Below are 21,480 nucleotides of genomic sequence, written 5' to 3' on the forward strand. Positions count from 1 at the left end.
TGTGTATCTAGTGTTGTCCCCCATAGGGTTATGGGTCAGTGAGGGAAGTCGTGTCTCATAGCAGGGCCGGCCCTATGTTCCCCTCTGTGCTTTGGCTGCTCTGAGCAGGGATATCATCCTCAAGGCTTGGTGGGTCAGGGTGTGTTCCACTCTCTCTTCCTCCCCCTTCATTTGCTCCTGTGTGCTCTGATCAGACATGACACTCTCCCCAATATGCAGATTCAGTGCTGTCCTCTGAAGTGAATTCTTCTGTGGAGAAGAGGGGGTCTGTCCACTTAGTTGGGATTGGGGCCCACCCCTCAGACCTTCAACTTTGTTTTTACTACTCTATATAATCAGAATTTCTCTACCCATTTTTCAGAAACATTTCATCATTTCACTTTTAATCTAAGCAATTAATGTTTTCCAATCTACCTTCCTGGGACACACACATTACATTTCCTAAAAGAATGATTTCATGAATCATAAAATCAAGAGCCATATTTAAGAATCCCAATGCTATAAACTTAATAATAATAAGGTTCTACTAATGAATCATGGATAATAGACCTCCAAAACTTTTAGACCATTTCTAAGAACACAAATTATATTGAAATGCTTGCTAGTGAATATAGCTAGGGTAATTCTCTTACACTACTTGGGTTTTTAAAGAACAAAAGTTTGAATATAATAAGCATAAGAATAACTGAGTTATAATCACCACCTTAGGAGAACAAGCAATGTCGTTTTGTCTCGTTTTGCTTTTCCCTTGGAGTGGCTGGATGTAATTTAGTGTAATTGTTTGAATTGTTCAGAGAAACACATCTGTCAGGGTGAATGTGACCTCAGCAAACACAAGAACAGACAAGGGTGGCATTCTGTCAACTGTTTATATATTCCACAATAAACAAATGAAAGCAAAGTTAACTCCTCTTTATTAGTTTCATTTTATGTCAGCTGACTTTCTTCCCTGCAGTGCTAATACAGTTGCTGACCTTAAAGCAACTGCACTTTGGCTCTGACTTCTGTGTCAATATTCCATCGGATCAGCAGGTCTCATCCTGACTACTCCCACACCTCTTATACACTCACGTGGCTCTCAAACGATGAGGAAGTAGAGGTGAGAACTATGATGTCCATAAATATCACAATGAACGTCTCCTAAAGAAACCTTTTACCAATGTGGCTCTTAAGATACTAGATATAATTTTATAGTCAACTGTCCACAAGAATTTTTATCATTCTACAGAAACCCTTGGGCTTCCTATCAAAGGCACACATGCTTCAGCAAAGGGCTGAGAATGCCCTCATAAGAGTGATTTTGTGATCTTCCTCTTATGTCATCAGCCTCCAATCTCCAAACCAAAGAAAGAAAAGCACTGCCATTGAGTTGATTCCAACTCCTGGCGACCTCCTGAATGTCAGGGTAGAACTGGGCCCCAATGGGCTTTCAAGAGCTAACTTTCAGAAGCAGACAGCCAAACCTTTCTTCTGTAGTACCCCAGGTGGACAGAACTGCCCAAACGTCAACATCTAAGCACATTAGCAGCTTCTAGGACACGGGTAACTCCCTTTAATCCTCAAGACCCTCAAATTGCAAATCAAAGAGTAAACAACCAGAGTCCAAAGTTATGGATTTTGTCCAAAGTTAGTCCAAAGTTAATCCAAAGACCAACTCACAGAAAGTGAAAGTGTTATGGCACTCTGTCATCGTGAACACCACTGAATATGCTCCAGAGGTATCTAGATTCCTCAAGAGAACAAATAAAAGCTGAATTAGTCTAGGTACTTTAGAGAAACAAATCCACAGCAACTCATGTATAAGAGAGTTCTATGTAAAGAAAATGTGCATCACGAAAACATCCCAACCCAATGCTGCCCAAGCCCACAAGTCCAAAATTAATCCATTAACCCAACACCAGTCCACAAAGTCCTCCACCTCACAAAACAGAGGCAATGATGCCGACTGCAGGAGGAAAGCTGAGTCAGTGAATGAACAAGCATCTCAGCACTAGCAGGGGTCTCCACACGGCTGCTCCAGCACCCAGGGCTGCATCGGGATAGGTCCATGTAGCTTCTCCTTGGGGATGTCTTGTAGGAAGTCAATCTTGCAAGCTGAAGCAAGGAACTGCTCAGGCAGCTGCACCCTGGTGCGACCATCACAAAGCAAGAGACCCTAGAACTAGAAAGGCGAGGTTCACCACCCATTTATCCCTCCCCTTCTCAATTAGCCCCACATGTGATTATCGGCCAGACTGGCACAATTAACTAACTCAAAAGCCTAGTTTGCACATAAATCTGTCATTTCCTGAAATAGTATTTGCACGGATGCTTTTCTATTTCTCCATCAACTCTGATATGCCACACCTGATGGGCTCAAACACAATTGCACAACTGCCCCAACTAAAAGTATACTGTATTCCACATTACAGGTTTCATTCATCAAATATATGGGGCACGGATACTAACTAATTATATGAAATACAACTGGATAAACTTGGAGCAGAAATGAATTGCACACAGCACAATTGCTTTAGCAGTGACTAGGTTTATGGAAGTGGAGAAGAGCCTCTGTCAACTATTAAACCTCTTCTCAGTGTGGATGACAAATACATGCTACTATTCTGACAGAGCCCAGTTCTCTGCTACTCTGAGCAGATTGTGGGGAGCCAGCTCCAAATAGCTAGTGGGTGCAGTATGGCAAGGTGTCTATCAGACTTGTACCGCCTAAACCTGTCTAAAGAACTTCAAAGGAGCCTGGGAGAGGGTGTGGAATTTCTAGCACTTCTGCAGAAGCTGAAAACCCACAAAGACTTCTCTGAGCTTGGAGGAATTCTCTGAGAGTTGGGGAATGTGTAGTCTAAGAGAGTGGGGGTTGCTGTTGCTCCATCTGGAGAAGACTGAGAGACAGACACACGGAGGACCTATAGGGCTCACGTGCTAATAGCATCATGGGCACTTAGTGGGCACAGGCACCTGTCTTTCCACCAAGACTTACGAATATATCTTAATATTTGGATCTGCACCATTTCAATTACATTTACCAAAGATCTTATAGGTAGTTTGATCTTATATAATTCCACAAAATACCTCTGGTCAAGTTCCAATATTACCAACATTCCAGATTTTTTTGTAACTATCACTCACATGTATATTATTCTAAATTAATGCAGTAATGATAGATGCGAGCTTCAACATTATAGAAGTAGCAATAGCCAAATGCATTTCTTAGAACCACATTCTCCTGCAACTCTCCGATATTTAAAAAACAACACAGCAGTGCTTGCCATAAAGGGAAGATAAAAGTTCTGCATCTATGTCAATGTCACCCACAGCTCAGCTTTTGCATCTGTGGTCCCTTTGACACTACATAAAAATTGGAATTGCTAATGTCAAGTTGGCTTTACAAAATACACTTCGCAGTCTTACAGGGTACTGACAAGAAGAATGCTAAGACGCTAGGAAAACATACACTAAGTGAGCTTCTTGGAAGCAGACCTTCCTATTTATATGTAGTAACAGTAGTAGAAATATATAAACCGCTTACTCTCTCTCAGTCTCTGAAGTTGATTATTCAATTCAAAGAATCACAAACTCACAGGATTGTTGAAAGGGACCACAGAAATGATCGAGTCCAACCTGCCGATTTTTACCTTAGTAACAAGAATGCATTCTTCTTCTGTTAGCCCTCAAAAAATGAAATTATAAGCTCTCTTTTTTTTATGTTTGCAGGTAGGCCTCTATGATGGTTGTTAACACAAATGACACTCCAGTTCAAAGGTACCAAACATCTCCTTCCCCTGCATTTTTATAACAAGACTTCATTAGATAATGCTGGCACTCTTAAAGTCAAACGTCTCACTTTAAGAATCTCTAACCCACACTGAGTGAGGAAGGATGGTGCAGATCAACCAGACCCAAAGCACCTTTAAACCAAGGGCTGCAGGGTACTGGCTTCATCCTCCTGATGACCAGTGCAGTACCTGTCACATGTCGGGTGTTCTTTTAGTGTTGATTGGTTGAATGAATGAAAGATTCAAAGGCTTGCCTATTAGTACAGTGAAATAAACACAAAGAGATCTGAAACATTAAAATATCACCTGGCTAGTTTACAGCATGATTCCTTTGAGCTTTTGGAGTATTTAATTTTTTTTATTGCCAAGGTCAATGCTTGGTTTCCTAGGGGTTTGTTATCTCAGGAATACGACCTGACATTTTCACAAGACTAGATACCACCCTATTCCAGTGTTCTAATCTTAATGCTCTTGAGGTGTCCAGGAAACAGGCCAAGAGCCGCGCGATAGTAAGAAAACCTACCTTTCACTAGAGCACATTTCTAACCTGCAGAGCCATGGACACACCCCTCCCTCTCCTGACCACACATCCGCCAGGTCATGGAGACTCAAAGTCGCTCTTTGGAATCCAAACCAACAGGAAGATAGGCTAACATTCCAAGGTACCTCTCCTCGGTCTTCTGACTGCGAATGAACCGGTAGAACTCTAAAGGCCTTACCATCCAGATGATCCACGTAGCAGTACACATCATAAGTCTCAAGAGGAGAACGGATTCCGTAGGTCCTGATCCCTTCCTTCCCATTCTTATCTCCGTAACAGCCTTCTCGGGGTATACGAATGGGGTATCTGGGGAAAGAAATGACTACTAAGTGACACGTTCCTCCCACATGCAGGTGTGAACATCTGTGGACCGCAGCCCTCTCACCGAACGGTCTGGTCAGCCAGCCAGCCTGCATCACACTGCTCAAACCCATCTTCATAGGCGGCCTGCAGCTGCTCCGGTGTGGCTATGACTGCCCCAACACTTAAACACGTCTCCTTGGCTTGCTCCAAATTCAGAGTGTACCTGCTGGTCGAAGCCCGGTAATGAAACACCACGCCTGCAAAGACAAGCAGCAAGCAATGAGGAGCCTGCTGGCATTTGTCACCATAGGTAAAAGTTCTGACTGGTAGGCTACATCAAGTTCATTAGAAAAATAGCGAGAGCCTCAAGACATAGTTGTATATATTTGAGATAAGGCTTTTGGACTCAAGGAAGAAGGATGAGGAGAAAGAGAACCGCATACGTGAAGGGTTTAACAGGCTATTGTTGATTTCTTTCTTGAGATGGGATGTGTCAATGTATACAGTATCTGTCTTTAAGAAACAAAAGTAAAGTTTAAGCTAAACAAATAAAATAAAAACCAAAAATAATCCCCCAGATTCCTTATTCCTCAAGACAAAATAGTGACCCGAGTGGCTGTGGGTGGGCGTGGGGTGGGGGGAGTAAAATGAAAATGGACTTGGAGTCTTCAGTTCACCTAAAAAAAAAATCTTTTTTATTCAAGAAAGCCACAATTATGCAAAAGCACCTTCAGGTGATTTGAAGAACACCACAATGCCTATCCTTTGCAAAGGAAAGTTGCTTAACTGGGACTTTTACTAGCATGTAAACAAGCCAAAAGGGGATTTCAGACACTGGATACTCAGTGGTAGGTAGATGTCCTAATCACAAGCAATATTTGTCATAGAATCATTGGACACTTGAAGGGCTTAGGAGCCCTGGTGGTGTAGCGGTTACGTGAAATCTGAACACTGAATAAGGAAGACCAAAGAATTGATACATTTGACTTGTGGTGCTGGTGAAGAATACTGAAGGTACCAAAGACTTCCAAAGAACAAAAAACTCTGTCTTGGAAGACGTACAGCCAGAATGTTCATTAGAAGCAAAGATGACAAGACTTCTTCTCACCTGCTCTGGGCATGGTGTCAGGAGAGACCCAGTCCCTAGGGAAAGACATCATGCTTGGTAAAGTGGAGGGGCAGCCAAAAGGAGAAAGGTCTTCTATGAGATGGACTGACACCGTGGCTGCCCCAGGGAGCTCAACCATAAGAACAATGGGGGAGTGGGTAGGCTCAGGCAGTGCTGGGTTCTGTTGTACATGCGGCTGGGATGAGTTGGAAGCTGCTGGACAGCACATCACAGCAACAGCAATTTCCTCAGGAAGTAACTATCTCAACATTGTATGCTTTCAGGAAGAGATGCTAGTCGATGTTTACATGGTACAAGTGGATGTTTCACGTTTCTCTTCACTTGCCCCTGGGCAGTATCATGAAGTTTATTGTTGTTAGGACCCATTGAGACAGCGCTGACTCATACCCTCACCGTGTGAAACAGAACAAAACACTGCCCGGTCCTGTTCTACCCTCACAATTGTGTTGATGTTTGAGTCCAACATTGCAGCCCCTGTGTCAATCCATCTCATTGAGCTCTTCCTCTTTCTCCCTGCCCTTCGGCTTTACCAAGCACGATACCCTTCTCTCCACATGCAAAGTTCATGAGATGAAGTCTCGCCACCCTTGCTCCTCAGGAACATTCTGGCCGTATTTTTTCCAGGACAGATGTTTGTTCTTTTGGTAGTCCATGGTACTTTCAAGATTCTTTTCCAGCTTCATAAGTGAAATTCTTCTTTGCTCTTCTTGGATCAGGGTCCAATTTTCACATGGGTTTGTGGTAATTGAAATACCATAGCTTATTGTAGGGCCACGTGAGTCCTTAAAGTAACAGCCATGCTTTTCAAGTCATGAAGTAAGGGAGTCCGTTTTCTGGCTCCCTTAACTCTGTGTCTTCAAGAACACCTATTCCCTTTAATTCTCACTGCCATCAACTCAGAGCTAACTCATAGTGACCCCCTGTAGATTTCCAAGCCTGTAACTGGTTATGAGACTAAAAAGCCCAGCTGTCTCCCGAGGAGCTGCTGGTGGTTTCCAACTGCCGGCCATGAGGATTGCAGCCCAACAGTTTGGCTTCTATCTTTAAGATTATTTGCCATATCATCTTCCTTTCATGATCTATTTTTTTAAGACTGGTGTGTGCCAATAAAGTAACTCTAGGGAATGGACCCCTCAGCTCACAGATAAGTACCCTGTCTCAGGGGGTGGCTTTGAGTGAGAATCAACCTGATGGCAGCGCGTTTGGTTTGGGGTTTGGCTCAAGGTCAGTAGAGCAAGACCTACACTGGTACCGAGAAGACTCACTGACAAAGACATTAAATTTCCCATTTTTAAGTTGTTCTGCCTAAAAGAGAACCCTTGGAAAAACCTCATCAGTTGTCTTCCAGAAAATATGTCCCTTTGTAGGACTTTTACGAAATTGCCAGGAAGTATCTAGCTGGTAAGTATGAGAGATGGCCGATTATAATCTCTGAGACCTAAGCAATCATTTGGATAGTTTTAAATTAGACTTCCACTGATCAAGGTTTCAAATAATCTTCCTGGTGATTAAAAGTCCTACACATGCCCTGAAGTTTGGAGGTAAGAAGAGGTCATAAATGAGCCGCCATGACCAACACAGGGATGTAAGTATGTATAATGGTTAAGATCAGTTGAAGACCTCATGGGGCTAAGGAGCTTAGTGGAGGATTTGCATTGTTTCAGAGGGGCAAGGGGCAAATCCATTGCTAATTCTTTAATAGCAAAATTTTTAAGAAGTCCTTTACCTCCTTTTGGAATACATATTATGTATGTATATATAATACATGTAATATCATCAAAGAGATTACAGCAGAGTAATTTGAGGTCAACTAAAGTAAATAATAAAAAGGGTTATTTCCGGATGTTTCATGGATACCCAAACAACATACAAACAGACTTGGAAAAGGAAACAAAAGAAGCTGTATGCACAAGGATGTTCAGAAAGTTGATTTGTTGCATCTGGAATTCAGCATGCTCCCTTTTGGCCACAGAAAAAAGATTTTTAATAAATCCCCATGTACTTCTTTCTGTAGGAAAGTGGAAGGTTGGAGGAAAAGCTGTCCCATCATGTCAGGGCATTAGAGTTTTGCTTGATAACTTGCCAAAATAATATCTGTCCAAGAGCTGTGTACCCAATTAAAACCATTCTTCTTTGCTTTGTCTCCGAAGCTAAATTCAAATGACATCTAAACTACTACTGAAGGGATAAAACAAATGTCTTTTTGCAAGACTTAATGAATAACAACCACTGCATTAGCCTTTTAAAACATTTCACTAATTTCTCTGTTGATCCAATGTTTGGATCCAATTCAATAATTATTTAGTATTGGTATTTTACTGCAGTACTTATTAAGTACCTTATTTTTTCAATAGAAGACAGAATTTGTATTGTCTAAATGCAAACACAAAGATTTTCATAATTATATGAAAAGAGTCAGAAAACAAGGGGGAAAGTAAGTAAATAAAAAATCTGCCCCTGCAAGTGTCCAAGACTGTAACTGAGTCCTAGAATAGAAAGTCCTGTCTTCCTCCCTCAGAGTGCTGGTGGTTTCACACTGCCAACCTTGCAGGTAGCAGCCCAACGCGTAACCACTGCGCCACCAGGCCTCCTCAAGTAGGTCAATAGATACTAAATGACATAAAGATCAGTTTTGAAGAGTAGCCCTCAATAGATGTCCACACTTAGACACTGAGTGTTGAACTGTTGACCATGGTGTGAGGTATGCATTATTTACAGTATACTCAGACACAACAATGACATACTAAGGCGTTCTGGTAGTACAAAGGTCAAGAGTTTAGTTGCTAATGTAACTGTTGGTTCAAATCTGACAAAAGTGCAGAAGAAGGAAAGACTGGGTGCTCTGCACCTGTAAAGATTACAGCCTAGAGACCCTATGGGCAGTTTTAGGGGGTCAAATAGAGTCATTCTGAGCCCAAATAGATTCTATAATTCATAAGAACAACTAAATTCTAAATTTAATCAATCAGCCTATTTTCTTAAAAAATCACAATCCAAATAACAAATGCCTCCCACTTGGTGAAAGGCATTGGCTTTCATAGGGTGGTAGCGGTAGGGGGTCCTACCTGCACCAACCCCACATACATTGTTCATGCTCTTTCACAATACTTCTGAGCCAGACATCATGCTATCCTACCATCTTACAGATGCCAAATGCCTTACCTTCCACAACCAGGGACACGGTGTCTTGGGTATCTTCAATCCCATACATGACGTCGCAGCGGTAAAGGCCCGCGTCACTTGCGCGGAGCTTGACCACCGTGAGTGAGGCATCACCCACGTTGTCAGGATGTGTCGGCACAGAAACTCTCCCTTTGTAGTCCTGGCCAATCTTGATGTTCCCATTTTGGGCCACTAGAACAGTAGTCTCCTTTAAATCCTTCCCACTTTTGTCCACTTCAATCTTAGACCATTTGATGCGAAGAAATTCACTGGTTGCGCTGTAACTGGGTGGTAAAGTAGGCATGGTTGAAAAATGACAAGGCAGGCTGACTTTGGCAGAAAGGGAGCCCTTAACAGCGGCCTGTTTTTCTGCATTGACTAGAGGAAACAGAAAACACCAGAATTAAGCCTTTAAAAATGAAACAAGCAAACGCAATGCATTGGACACATGAATGGACAAAAAAATCCTTGACAACGGTTTGGCTTATCTTTTCAATATGCAAAACAATTAGAAGTGATTTACATACAGAGAATAACTAAGTCTAACTCACTGCCAGAGAGCCAATTCCGACTCATGATGGCAACCCCATAGGTCAGGGCAGATCTAGGTTTCTGACACTATTTACAGGAATAGAATGCTGAATACACCACTTGGTGGCTTCAGACCACTGACCTCTCAGCAGCCCAACAAGTAACCAGGACTCCACATACAGAAAATCCCCTGCAATGTTTTGTATCAAAGACAGGGATTAATAATGTTCCTTGTATGTGCTGAATATACTTGTGCGTACATCATCTGTTTTAAAGCATTTGTAATAGTGCAGCGCATGAACAACATCTGTGATAAAATAAAGAAGCATGAGAAGGCAATCAAGGGGAGAAGGATAAGAAGCAATGGAATGGTGAAAATTAGGTCTACATGTCAGAGGATGAAAAACGTTTAAGAGACGTCCCACCTTACCTAAGAGGAAATGGAAATAAATTCAAAGAAGGGAGTGAGAATTTTTGTAAAAGGTGCTTTCTTTTCCTGGAGTGGAGCTGGAGTAAAACTAACACTTAAAGGATGTTCTTGGGTCTGTATTTGAACCAAAGCTTTCATCATAATGGCAAATCCAGCTGCAACTACTTTGCACTGAATTATCTCCTGAGGGCCAAGTTGTCCACCGTCCACCTAGCTCTCCTGAAACATGGTCAAGGAAACACTGACGACCAGCCAACATCATTACACGCCAAAGAAATGTTCCTCTACTCCTAAAAATCCATCCTCCTGCCTCAGGGGCCTACTGACTAAGCTAGAAAAAAAACTGTGTAATAAGAATATGAATTACTATTAATGCATAAGCAAATCCTGCTTGATAAAAATATGGTCAACAAGTTAACAGTAACCACTAAGGAGTGATATAATAGCTTTTTAATTTAGAGAGTGATGTGTTTCTAACACCTCAGTATAGATATGCATGTGAAACCAAATAGCTTCACTAGAGACCCATACAGATAAGTCATTTGGGGAATTGTAAAAAGCTATTGTAGAGATATTATGCTCCATGAAAAAAAAAACTCTCTCTGGCTAATGATTTAAATTTAACTTCAAACGACTTCCCTAGAAAATCTTACACTTAGCACAAATAAATTAAAAATAATTAATGCCATATTATATTGAGTGTGTCTCTGAGTCCTGGTATGGTAGTGGTTACACATTGGCCTATTAACCACAAAGTCAGCAGTTCAAAACTAGCAGCTGCTCCGCAGGAGATAAATGAGACTCCCGCAAAGAGTCACAGTCTCAGAAACCCACAGGGGCAGTTCCACGATGTCCTACACAGTTGCCCGATGTCAGAAACGACTTGATGGCAGTGAATTTGGTTGGGGGTTTATGAGCCTAACCTACCCACTTACATCAATCTGATTCACCGTGACCGACTATGGGATGCCCAAAGGTGTAAACCTTTACAGGTGCATACAGACTCATCTTTCTCCTGCAGAGAGGCGGGTGGGTTTGAACTGCTGACTTTAGAGATAACAGTCTGATGCTTAACCAACAGTGCCACTAGGACTCCTTAGTGTATCTATAACAGAGACCTGTAATTATCTCCAAGTTATAATGGTCATTTATCTGAGATATTTTTTAAAACTCATTTTATTGATCTATACATAGCTTGTCTAAAACAGGATTGAAGGCAGTTAATATTAAATGAAAGTAAAATTAAATGTGCTATTTATTGGCTGCACACTACAATAATCTTTAAAATGTTACTGAGATCAATATTCTAAAGTATAAGGTCAGAAGAATAATTAAATAATGTTTTAGGTTTGGTATTTCTGGGATTCTTACCTTATCCCTACATTAAACTCATAAGAAGTTTCAGTCTTAGGTCCCTTTCAGAGTCTAGCCAACCAATTGCCAGAGTCTATGCCAACTCATGGTAGGTGCCAGAGTCTATGCCAACTCATGGTAGGTGCCAGAGTCCACCTGTGCTCTACAGGGTTCTTCAGGGACTGATTGATAGGAAGTAGATCACCAGCTCTTTCTTCTGAGGCGCCTCTTTGTGGACACAATCCTCCAACCTTTTGATTGGCACTTGAGTGCATTAGCTGTTTGCACTACCCGGACATCCCGGAATCTACACACACCCACAGACCCAAGCCCACGGCCTTTGGGGCAGTTCTGGCGCCTAGCGGTCCTGTAGAACAGAGCAGAACTGCTCAGCAAGGCTGCTGTGACTGTGAATATATCACAGGAACAGCCTCATCTCTCTCTTGTGGAGCAGCTGGTAGGTTTGAACCTCCACCTTTGCAGTTAGCAGCCCAATGCGTAACCACTGCTCCATCAGAGCTCCTTCTTCAGAATCTAGACCCTATTACTTCTGTAATCCTTTAATTACTATCTGAATGGAAATCCTTTAGGACTTGGACTATTTTATAAATAAGTTCATCAGCTCCCTGAGAGGGACCTGTGAGTGGTTCTTATTGCTGACATTCGAGTCCGTTAAGGAGATGCTGACAGCACAGGGTGATGGTGCAATGAGATCTTGACCTCCGTTGCCAGAGTGGGCGTCCTGGGAAGGAAAGCGGTGAGGACTCTGTGGGCTGAACCTCTGGAATTTGCGTTCATCTTATGTCCTATGAAATCTTTTGATCTTGTTTCCTGAATGCTTTCTCCACCATGTATAAAATAGTTCTCTTTCGTGGAGAATAAGCAGCTTCACCAGATTTCCTTTTGATAACTTTAAATGTGTACGGATAGTCACAAGATCCAGCCCAATCTATCCAATGAGACTGTCCCTGAATTGCTGCGCCTTGTTAAATGATTGCAGTTACAGAAGATGCACGGAACAAAAACTATGTCAACAGGCACATTTCCCAAGGGCTGTTTATGGTCCCAGATGTTTATAAATGTAAGAACACGTAAAGCTTATTTAGCTCATTAAATAAGCTTTCTAATGATTTAATGAAATAAACCTTTCAATTATTTAATTAAGTAAGGTTAACTATAAATTCATATTCATGTAAAACCCAGTCTTAACAAGATTAACAAAAAACTGTGTGGTCAGATCTTTTGTGTATTAAATCATGGGTCTTAGTGCCCTGGATAACAAGGACCAAGTTCACTAAATCTAAATATTTTAAGAAGGAAACTTCATAGTTCAGTGGATCATTTTTATAGATGATGCTAACAACAGGAAAAAGGTCTGCTACCTGCAGGAACCTGTTTGAAACGCTGACAATGAAAGCAATACAAGTGAATCCTAACAAAAACTCATTGTTCCCACCAGATGGGTTGGGTCTAAATGAGTACAGTAGGGGAGAAAGATCTAAATAGTGAATGATCAGTTACCCCCCATTCTCTGTCAGGAAATTCTGCCAACTAAGTAAATTCCATCTGCACAATTTGACCAAACAGAGAGAGAGAACCAGAAACCTTGGCTAAATAAATGTCAGATGAAGAGTATGGAATGTTATCACTCCGTCAAATGGTAACTATCCCCCTCATTCGTTCAATGATGAATGATTATGCATAACTCCATATCTTATTATGAGAGGAATAGTGGAATAACCAAGGCGGTGCTAGAGAATTACTGATGAGGACAGTTTGTGACCTAATAGAACGAGAACTGTTAAAGCAGAGACCGTTTTGTGTATTAGCATAAAACCAATCATCGGTATACAGTTTGTCCATTCTAGTCATTGGTCTCTTGAGGACCTTAGGGTGGGGGAGGACACAGAAAACTCTCAGATGAAAGCACTTGCTGATTCAGCAGATGACTGCTAGAGAGTCCCTTAAGGACTTAGCAACTGTATTCTGCTCAAACTTAGATTTTCTACTTGGCTTCTATTATGAAAATAACAAACAAAACAAAACAAATTCTTCTGAAATTAACCCTAAATTAATTGCGTCTTTCCAAGGACTTGACTCTTGGAGAAAAGTATAATAAAGATCTGGACCAAACAGCCCGGGTTCAACTCTTAGCTCCACCACTAACTAGCAGTGTGATCTTGTACAGTAGCTATGTCTCCAAGTCTCTCTGTGCTACAGGTTCCTCCTCTGTAAAACAGAATTACAAGAACACTAAAAGGGATACTAAAAAACCCACCTCATCAGAAAGTTAAGATCATATAAGGAAACTATGTAAAATTACTCAATATTATGAGCTAGTATGACCATTTCAAAATACTGTCTCAGAGCGACCACATCAGGGGTCCTCTCCCTATACCCCCTATTGTTGTCGTGATTGGTTTTTTTGCTTCAGAGGAAGTCAAAACTTTGTTTACAGTGCAGGACTGGCTCCTCTGGCCCTCCAGGTTCTCCCCTGACCTTTATTCATTAGTAGCCTCTTTCCATTGCTGCCTACCCAAACTAGCTCCTCGCCCAAGAGCTCCTCTCTCTGAGACTCCTTTCGTGTCCTCCTCTTCACTGCATGCTGTCGTGCTGACCGGTCTGTGATCTTCACTGACACTTAACTATCTGAAGATGTTCAAGACGTGCATGCTATTCATATAGTAGTTAATAGAGTCTCTATTCTGATAGCCATCTAGTTGCTCCTAGACACATTCATTGACGTATTCATTAATCACTGATTCACTCAACATGTAAAGTAATTACATGCTGACAATGTGCCAGGCCCTCTGCTAGATGATGAAAGATCGGTCTCTTCCCAACCCAGTCCATTCCCTGTGATGTCACTTGGCTTTATTTTCACGCATCTGAACTTACCTGACTTGGATCTTTGCTTACTCATAATTGCCTGTCACTTATAACTAGAAGATTACGTTTAATGAAAATGAGAACAATGTATGATTTCTCCACTGTGGTATCCTGAGAGTCCCAGAATATGAAGGACAGGAAAGAACAGCGGGAAAGAGGACTAAAGGGGAAAGAGGAAAAGAAAAGAGACAGGTAGGAAGGAAAATGGGGGTCTGAGAGGAAAGGGAAGAAGGAAAGAACAGAGAAAGGAGTGATGGTCGGATTTGAGTGTTAGAGAATAAGTTGAAGGTAGAACTCGAGAAAGGAAGGATGGCATGTGAAAAACTAAGGAAACATGAAAGTCTACACATGCGATAGCCAATTGTTTAAAATTATCTGAAGCTTTGGCTAGGAGCCCTGGTGATGTAGTGGTTACGAAATGGCTGCAATCCACAAGGTCAGCAGTTCAAAACCACCACAAAGAGGGGACTTTCTGGTTCTGTACACAGTGACAGTCTCCTATACTCACGGAGGCAGGTACTCACCCTGCCCTAAAGGGCTGCCATGAGTCGGGGCTGCCTCTATGGTAGTGAAGCTTAGGCTGAGTGTGAGGAAAAAGTGGAAACTGAGTCTGGAGACCTATTCAACTTCCTTAACATCACTTCCAGACTGCATACATTGTAAAATTGGGACCTTCATTAGGGGGATATAAAATTCAAAGTTAAGAAAAACAATATCTACGAACTTGTCAACTTATTTCTGAAAAAGAGAAGACTACAGCCTGGTTGTCGGTCTTCTCTGTATCTTTCTGACTTTTTTCAGACTCTAAACACTCAGTTATTTAAGGGCATGCCTCTTTTATCAGAGAGGCATTAAACAGCACTGAAAAAGATGAATTTTAAGCGTCTTCCCAATGTCTGATTGGAGCTTTTACCCACAGTTAGAAAGTAATCTCAGAAGTTATTGAAATTTCATTTGCTTCGTTAGCATTTCATTTATTACTTTGCTTTGATTGATTGATTTAAAACTACAACTTTCACCCAAATAATAGTGTTAGCTGAAAGTTCTCTGCATTGACTAGATCAAAAAGTTATCTTTTACTCTCTGTGGTGCCATTCCATCCCGGTACTCTGCTTTCGATTTTAAATGGCACCAACACTCACCTTTACGTAGCCCATGGGTTGCTATTAAGGTAGAACACATCCATAAGATGCTTTGTATATTCGTCAGCATCTTGTCCTAGAAATGAAGAAGCATGCAAAGCAAATCATCAGCATCCATATTTGTGGGAAGCCATAAATCAGACGCTAAAAGTATACCGCATGTCATATATGTGCAAGGAGCAGCTTCTCCTGGGTTGTAAAAACAGGAGAGAACTTGTAATCAGAGAAATTGTTCCAACACTTTGATGATTACTTTGAATCTCACCCAATGCAGCAGTTACCACAATAATTCCAGAACCCAATTTGAGAACATACACCACACAATGTGGCTATATTGGATAGCCACAGCTGAGTAGGCCTTCAGCAGAACAATACAGACCACAGTCTAAGTAACTAGAGTCTAGGATCTGGCCCAAAGAGGGAGGGGTGACCACAAAGTCGATTTAGAAACAGGAAGCTGGTCATGATGGAATGAGAGAAGGGGGTGGAATTCGTATCAGATGGGAAGAAGAAGAACCCACTGGTGGCTCTGTACACAATATAAAAACAGGCGAAGGGCCTCAGCAGGCTTTTTAAAGCATAGACTAGACTAGATTGAGTTTCTAGGTAGCTGAGCAAACAAAATAAATGCATTATACGGCACTGTTAATTAAAAAAGAGGTGAATGCTTGCCATGCGTTTTTAAAGCAGTTCCAGCAGTTCTGAAGTCTCATGGATAAAGAATGGGAAAAAAAACAAAACCCAACAACACCCTGTACTGACAGTCAAGAAACCCTGCCCTTGGCTCTGCTATTCACTGATTGTGTGAGAAGGCATTTCACAATCTGAGTCTCAGATGGCTCCGTTCAACTTAAATTTCTAAAAAGCTATGATTATGAGGGGAGTAAACACTAGTGTTGGAGGCCATCTAGAAATAAAGCATCAACCTCAGAACTGCAGAAGGTTCTTTCTTCTGCACAGTTGTTCTTTACTCAGCTCCCTTTGGAACTGTTCTCTATCCACTTGTGTTGATTGGTCACCCCGCAGTCATTCCTCCTCCCCCTCCTCCTCCTCCTCCTCCTCCTCCTCCCTAATCAACCTTGGATTCCATCCCACTGTCTTCCATTGTCCTGTACGTGGTCAGATGATCTGGGAGAGCCTGGGTTCATTGCTAGCTCAGGGAGCTCCGGATTGTCCTTTGGTAATTACAGGAGGCCCATCCAGTTTGCCAATGACTTGTTTCTTAATAAGAATGTGATCCAACTTTGGCCAATAGGCTGTGAAGGATCTGTGCTGGGTTACCACTGCAAAGGTTTACTCGTCTTAAGAAAATAGGATATGGTTGTTTTCCATCACCAGGCATTGTCATAATAGCATATTTCCCTAAAAGTATTGTAGCTGCCCTACATACCCTGGTTCCCCGAAAGTAAGACATCCCCCGAAAAGAAGACCTACTTACATTTTTGTCTCTAGCTGAAATATAAGGCATCCCCCCGAAAATAAGACCTCCCCCAAAACAAGGCCCCTCCAAAGCTACCGTAACTCTGGACTCTGGACTGTAGCAGAGGGCGCTGCCGCCGCCCAGCTCACTGTTAGCTGCAGCACAGCTGGAGCAGACAGGAAGTGCGAGGTCTATTCTAATAAAACAATAATCAATAAATGTGTACCATATTCTTCTTCATGAAAAAAATAAGACATCCCCTGAAAATAAGACGTAGAGCATCTTTGGGAGCAAAAATTAATATAAGACACTGTCTTATTTTCGGAAACAGGGTACATGAATGTAGAAGATGAAACTCACTGCCATCAAGTAGATTATGACTGGGTTGTGTGGGTTTCCAAGACTATAACTCTCTAGAAAGGTTCTTCGTTCTCCAGTGGAGCGGTTGGTGGTTCTGAACTGCTGACCTTGCAGTGAATAGCCCAAACCTAACCACTACCCACCAGGCCTCCTACTGTAGAAGGCAGCCTCTGTCGATGACGCTGTGGGAATCAGGAGAGTCAGGCCTTAAGTCTGTAAGAGCTGGCCCTAGAACGGGCCCTACCTTTGGACTTCTTTTGATATGAGATAATATCTGTTACCTGTTAAAACTCAGCTTGATCAGGGGGGTTGTTACTTCTAGTTGAAAGCACTCTGATACATGCTCCTAATTGGTGCCCTAAATAACCCACTTTCACCATCTTTAAAAACTATCTTAATTCTCTATTACCTAGGAAATTTAGATTAAAAAAAAGCAAATGCTATAAGAATTCAAATCCAATTTATGCTCAATTTCAATTTCATAATATATGACAGCTATTCTTTTTTCCTTAATATTCTTCTATACTTCATTTATTTCATGTATCTAGAAAGGAAATAGAACAAAACAAAATCATAAAATTATTTAATTCTAAGTATTTCCTGAAAGACCTTTTTATAACCTAATATATGTCACATTTTTCACCTACAGGTCATTTGACAACTCCAATGGATTAACTTTGATAATTACGTTTATTATTTATCAATGCATTACTGGGATATGATACTGGACCCTATTCAACACTACCTGGGAAATTCCAAAGAGTTCTATATTTCTTATAAGATACTGCAGCAAGAAGAAAATACACACTTGTATCTCAATGCCATCAAAACATTTCAAGGAAAAATAAATAACATCAATTTCATCTACTCTCTTTTTTAGGTTCTAACCAAAATGAGGCTGTATTATAAAAAGCTATTAAATGGAAAATATCTCACATATATTAACTGACTCCAACTAAGAAATCTTTCTTTAATAACTCATAAACACTGTGGCTGCAATACGGGAGCAGATGTGAGGAGGGGCCAGACCAGGTGGGGTGCCCTCCCATTGTACTGACGGTTGCTATGAGTTGGAACTCACTTAACAGCACCTACCGAAAACACCTAAACATAATAAAGTCTTGTCTTCCTTCAAGAAAAATTGTTCTCAGTGTTTCACTTTGTTCTGGTTACCAGTCTAGAAAATCCCCTGGGCACTTCTATTTTGTCATGTGGGATTGTAGGAATCAAAACTAACTCAGCAGCACTTTATAGTAAATATCACAGAATGTTTTACTGACCTGAGGTACCATAGAACTATATTTCCACCACCTCAGCCTCGGGGTCCATAGCATTCATTCCATTTCTCTAATTTTCTTAAATTAGATCCACGCTATTGGTTGTTAGGGAATGTATTTGCCTTCTATGTTTGGTCTTCCTAAGAGAAACTTTCTAAAGCCTCTTCCTTTGTGTTCAACACCCCTTCTCAAACTCCAGGAGCCCTGCTGGCAGAATGTGTTCCTTACTCCATGGGGAGCTAATCACAAGGTCAGTAATTTGTAAACCCACCAGCCACTACAAGGGAGAAAGATGAGGCTTTCTACTCTTATAAAGATTTAGTTTCAGAAACCCTTTTTTCTACTCTACTGTTCTTGTCTGGTAAGCACAGGCTGTTAGTGATAACAAGTCTGTCTCCATGGAAGCACCCGAGCAATATGAGAATCCGTGCCTACGTTTAGTCCTTTACTTCAGTGAGGTCACTTGGAGGAAAAGCAGCGAACAGTAGTGTCCAGCTGGCTGAGGCTGCTCACTGCCTGAGAGACACAAAGTCCTGAATTCTTACCCATGAAAAATGACTGCAGAGAGAAGGGCCAGCCATGCAGGGATGAGCTGCCTCCGAGCCAGTTCTATTAAACAGATAGTTAGTATTCACCCCTTTGGGGGAAACCTAGCTGAAAGGGGTGACTTAAGGACACAGACACAGTGGTTTTTGTCTCTGTCATTCTTCCAATTAGTTACCCTAGACAACCAACTGTCTAGGATACCTCAGCTACAAAATGGATGTAATAGGCAAAGCCCAGAGAGCCCTGGTGGCATAGTGATGCTGCATTGGGCTTCAAACCACAAGATCAGCTGTTCAAAACCACCAGTTGCTCCATGGGAGAGAGAAGAGGCTTTCTACTCCCGCAAAGAGTTACAGTCTTGGAAAGCCACAGGGGCACTTATACCCTGTCCTATAGGGCTGCAATGTGCCAGACTCTACTCCGTGGCAAGGAGTTTGGAGTGCGTTTAGGGGATTGCCCATCAGATTGCTCCTGGGTTCTTTCTCATAGGAGGGATAGCTGTCATGAAGAGAGAAGCTCATGTTTTGGACATGAGATTTACTTCAAATGAGTTATGGCCTCAAATGAATTGATCACTATTTTCCTATTGGATGCCTGAACCTGGCCTTGACTAAGCTTTCTTTCATGGTGGAAAGCTGTGATCCATAGCGTTTTCATCGGCTTAAGTAGATCGCCAGACCTTTCTTAGTCTGTCTAGAAGCTCCACTGAAACTGGGGTAGCATAATAGCAACACACAACCACCCCGCTAACAACCAGGTCCTAACTGCATATGAGGTGCCTTGGCCAGGTAGGAACTAAACTACTGCCTCCCAAATAGAAAGTAAGCATTCTACTTCTTCTGAATCACCACTGTAGATACACAGACACCTGTTTATGAAGCACAGGCCGTGGCATCAGGAAAGCACTGGAATAGTAACCACCAAGTTTGCAGTTCAAATCTGCAAGGTGCTCAAGGGGGACATTGAGGCTCTCTATTCCTATAAAGATTAACCACCTTGGGAACACTATCTAGGGCCACTAAGAGTTGGAGGAGACTTAATGGCCGTGGGTTTGTTTGTTTATTTGTTTGTCTGTCTGTCTGGTTGGTTGGTTGGTTGGTTGGTTGATGAGGCATTGGTGGTTCAGTTACAGAACGTTTACGTTCAGTATAAAAAATTCTAATCTGATTCCCAGCCTTTATGCACTTTATGTGTAGCCACTTTTCCCTCACTGGTAGTGGTGGATTGCATGCTGATATGATACTGAAACCATTTCATTAGAGCTTCCAGACTATGACTAGCTAAAAAAAAAAAAGATAGGCCTGAAAATCAGACAATGAAAACTGCATGGATCACAACTTTCTGATCCACAACAGGTGATGGATGGCAGCATTATTTTGGTTGTGCATGGGGTCATGATTAGTCAGGGACTGATAACACAGTAGCTAACAATAATAACATAGATAACAGACTTATCTCAGGGAGATTCAGGAAACCTAACTCTCAAACATACTCAACAAAGATCCTTTCCACTCACCACTCACATACAGCCCCTCCAGGCACCTTCAGTAGAAGGGTATAGTAGTGTCAAAAATCCCTGGACTAAGGAAAAATCATCATGTTTATTATATATGCCCAGGCGCAGAGAGAAAGCTGAAGGAACCCTGATGGTGTTATGGTTAGGTGTGGGACTGCTAGCTGCCAAGCCAGCAGTTCAAACTCACTTGGGGCTTCCCAGGAAAAGATGAGGTTCGCTGCTCTTGTACAAGTGTACAGTCTGCAAAACCCTATTGAGAGTTGCTCTGAGTGGTTGTTTGGGGGATTTTGTTTTGGGATTTTTTAATGGTGTATATGAGGATAAGTAGAAAAGTATTGCTACAAAATCATACAACCTTTATTAAACAAAAATACTAAACTATGAAGCTATTGTTTCTTGACATAACCTTCTACTAGGTCTATACACATTTAAGGTCCCATCTCTCTAACCCTTCCCCACAAAGAATTCTGTGTTCTTCTATTTACACCACCTCCAAATGGCAGTTTTGACATCCTCAAGGGACCCAATGTTCCTTTGAAATATTCTTTGAGTTTGGAGAGGAAAACAAGTCTGAAGGGGAAAGACCAGGGCAGCAGGGTGAATGTGTGTGTGGCCGAGGGGAGGGGAACTAATGAAATGTTTGTAGGACAGCCCTTGTTGCTAAGGCATTGTCATGATGGAGAAATTAATTCCTTCCTGCAAATTTCCCAGTTTTTTTTCTCACCAATGCATTCTTTAATTTTCTTAAAACTTCTTCCATCTAATCTTGATGATCATCATGTTTCCTCTGAGAAAATCCATCAAGATTACCATTTTGGGAATCCCAATGCACTCCCATATCCCTGGTGTGACATCTCTGCCTTGAATTTAACTGGCTCAACAGAGCGCCTCCAACATCAGTTTTGATTGGATTCCTCCCCCACCCCCCACCAAGGAGACTGGAAAAACAAACAACCCACCAAACTCTGCCAGAGAGTAGATTCCAACCCATAGGGACCTTTTAGAACAGAGTACAACGGCCCCTGTGAATTTCTGAGACTGTAACCCTTGAAGTGTATAGAAAGTCTGTGTTTCTCCTGTAAAGCTGCTGATGGTTTTGAACTGTTGA

The 21,480-nt window shown here is 41.7% G+C and overlaps 1 protein-coding gene across 1 annotated transcript in view; it reads right to left on the reverse strand.

Annotated features, from left to right (window-relative positions):
- Positions 1 to 21,480, reverse strand: part of VCAN (versican) — a 117,666-nt gene that overhangs the window by 90,374 nt on the left and 5,812 nt on the right. Inside the window, exons 2-5 of the mRNA XM_013004896.2 lie at positions 15,254 to 15,329; positions 8,909 to 9,286; positions 4,700 to 4,874; positions 4,493 to 4,620 (exon numbers count right to left, since the gene is read on the reverse strand). Coding sequence (XP_012860350.1) covers positions 4,493 to 4,620; positions 4,700 to 4,874; positions 8,909 to 9,286; positions 15,254 to 15,323 — 751 coding nt within the window. The 5' untranslated portion in view covers positions 15,324 to 15,329. The remainder of the gene's footprint in view (positions 1 to 4,492; positions 4,621 to 4,699; positions 4,875 to 8,908; positions 9,287 to 15,253; positions 15,330 to 21,480) is intronic.

The sequence above is a fragment of the Echinops telfairi genome, unplaced genomic scaffold (genome assembly GCF_000313985.2).
Source record: "Echinops telfairi isolate 266 unplaced genomic scaffold, ASM31398v2 ScPeMD7_7469;HRSCAF=8507_1, whole genome shotgun sequence".
NCBI lineage: Eukaryota > Metazoa > Chordata > Mammalia > Afrosoricida > Tenrecidae > Echinops > Echinops telfairi.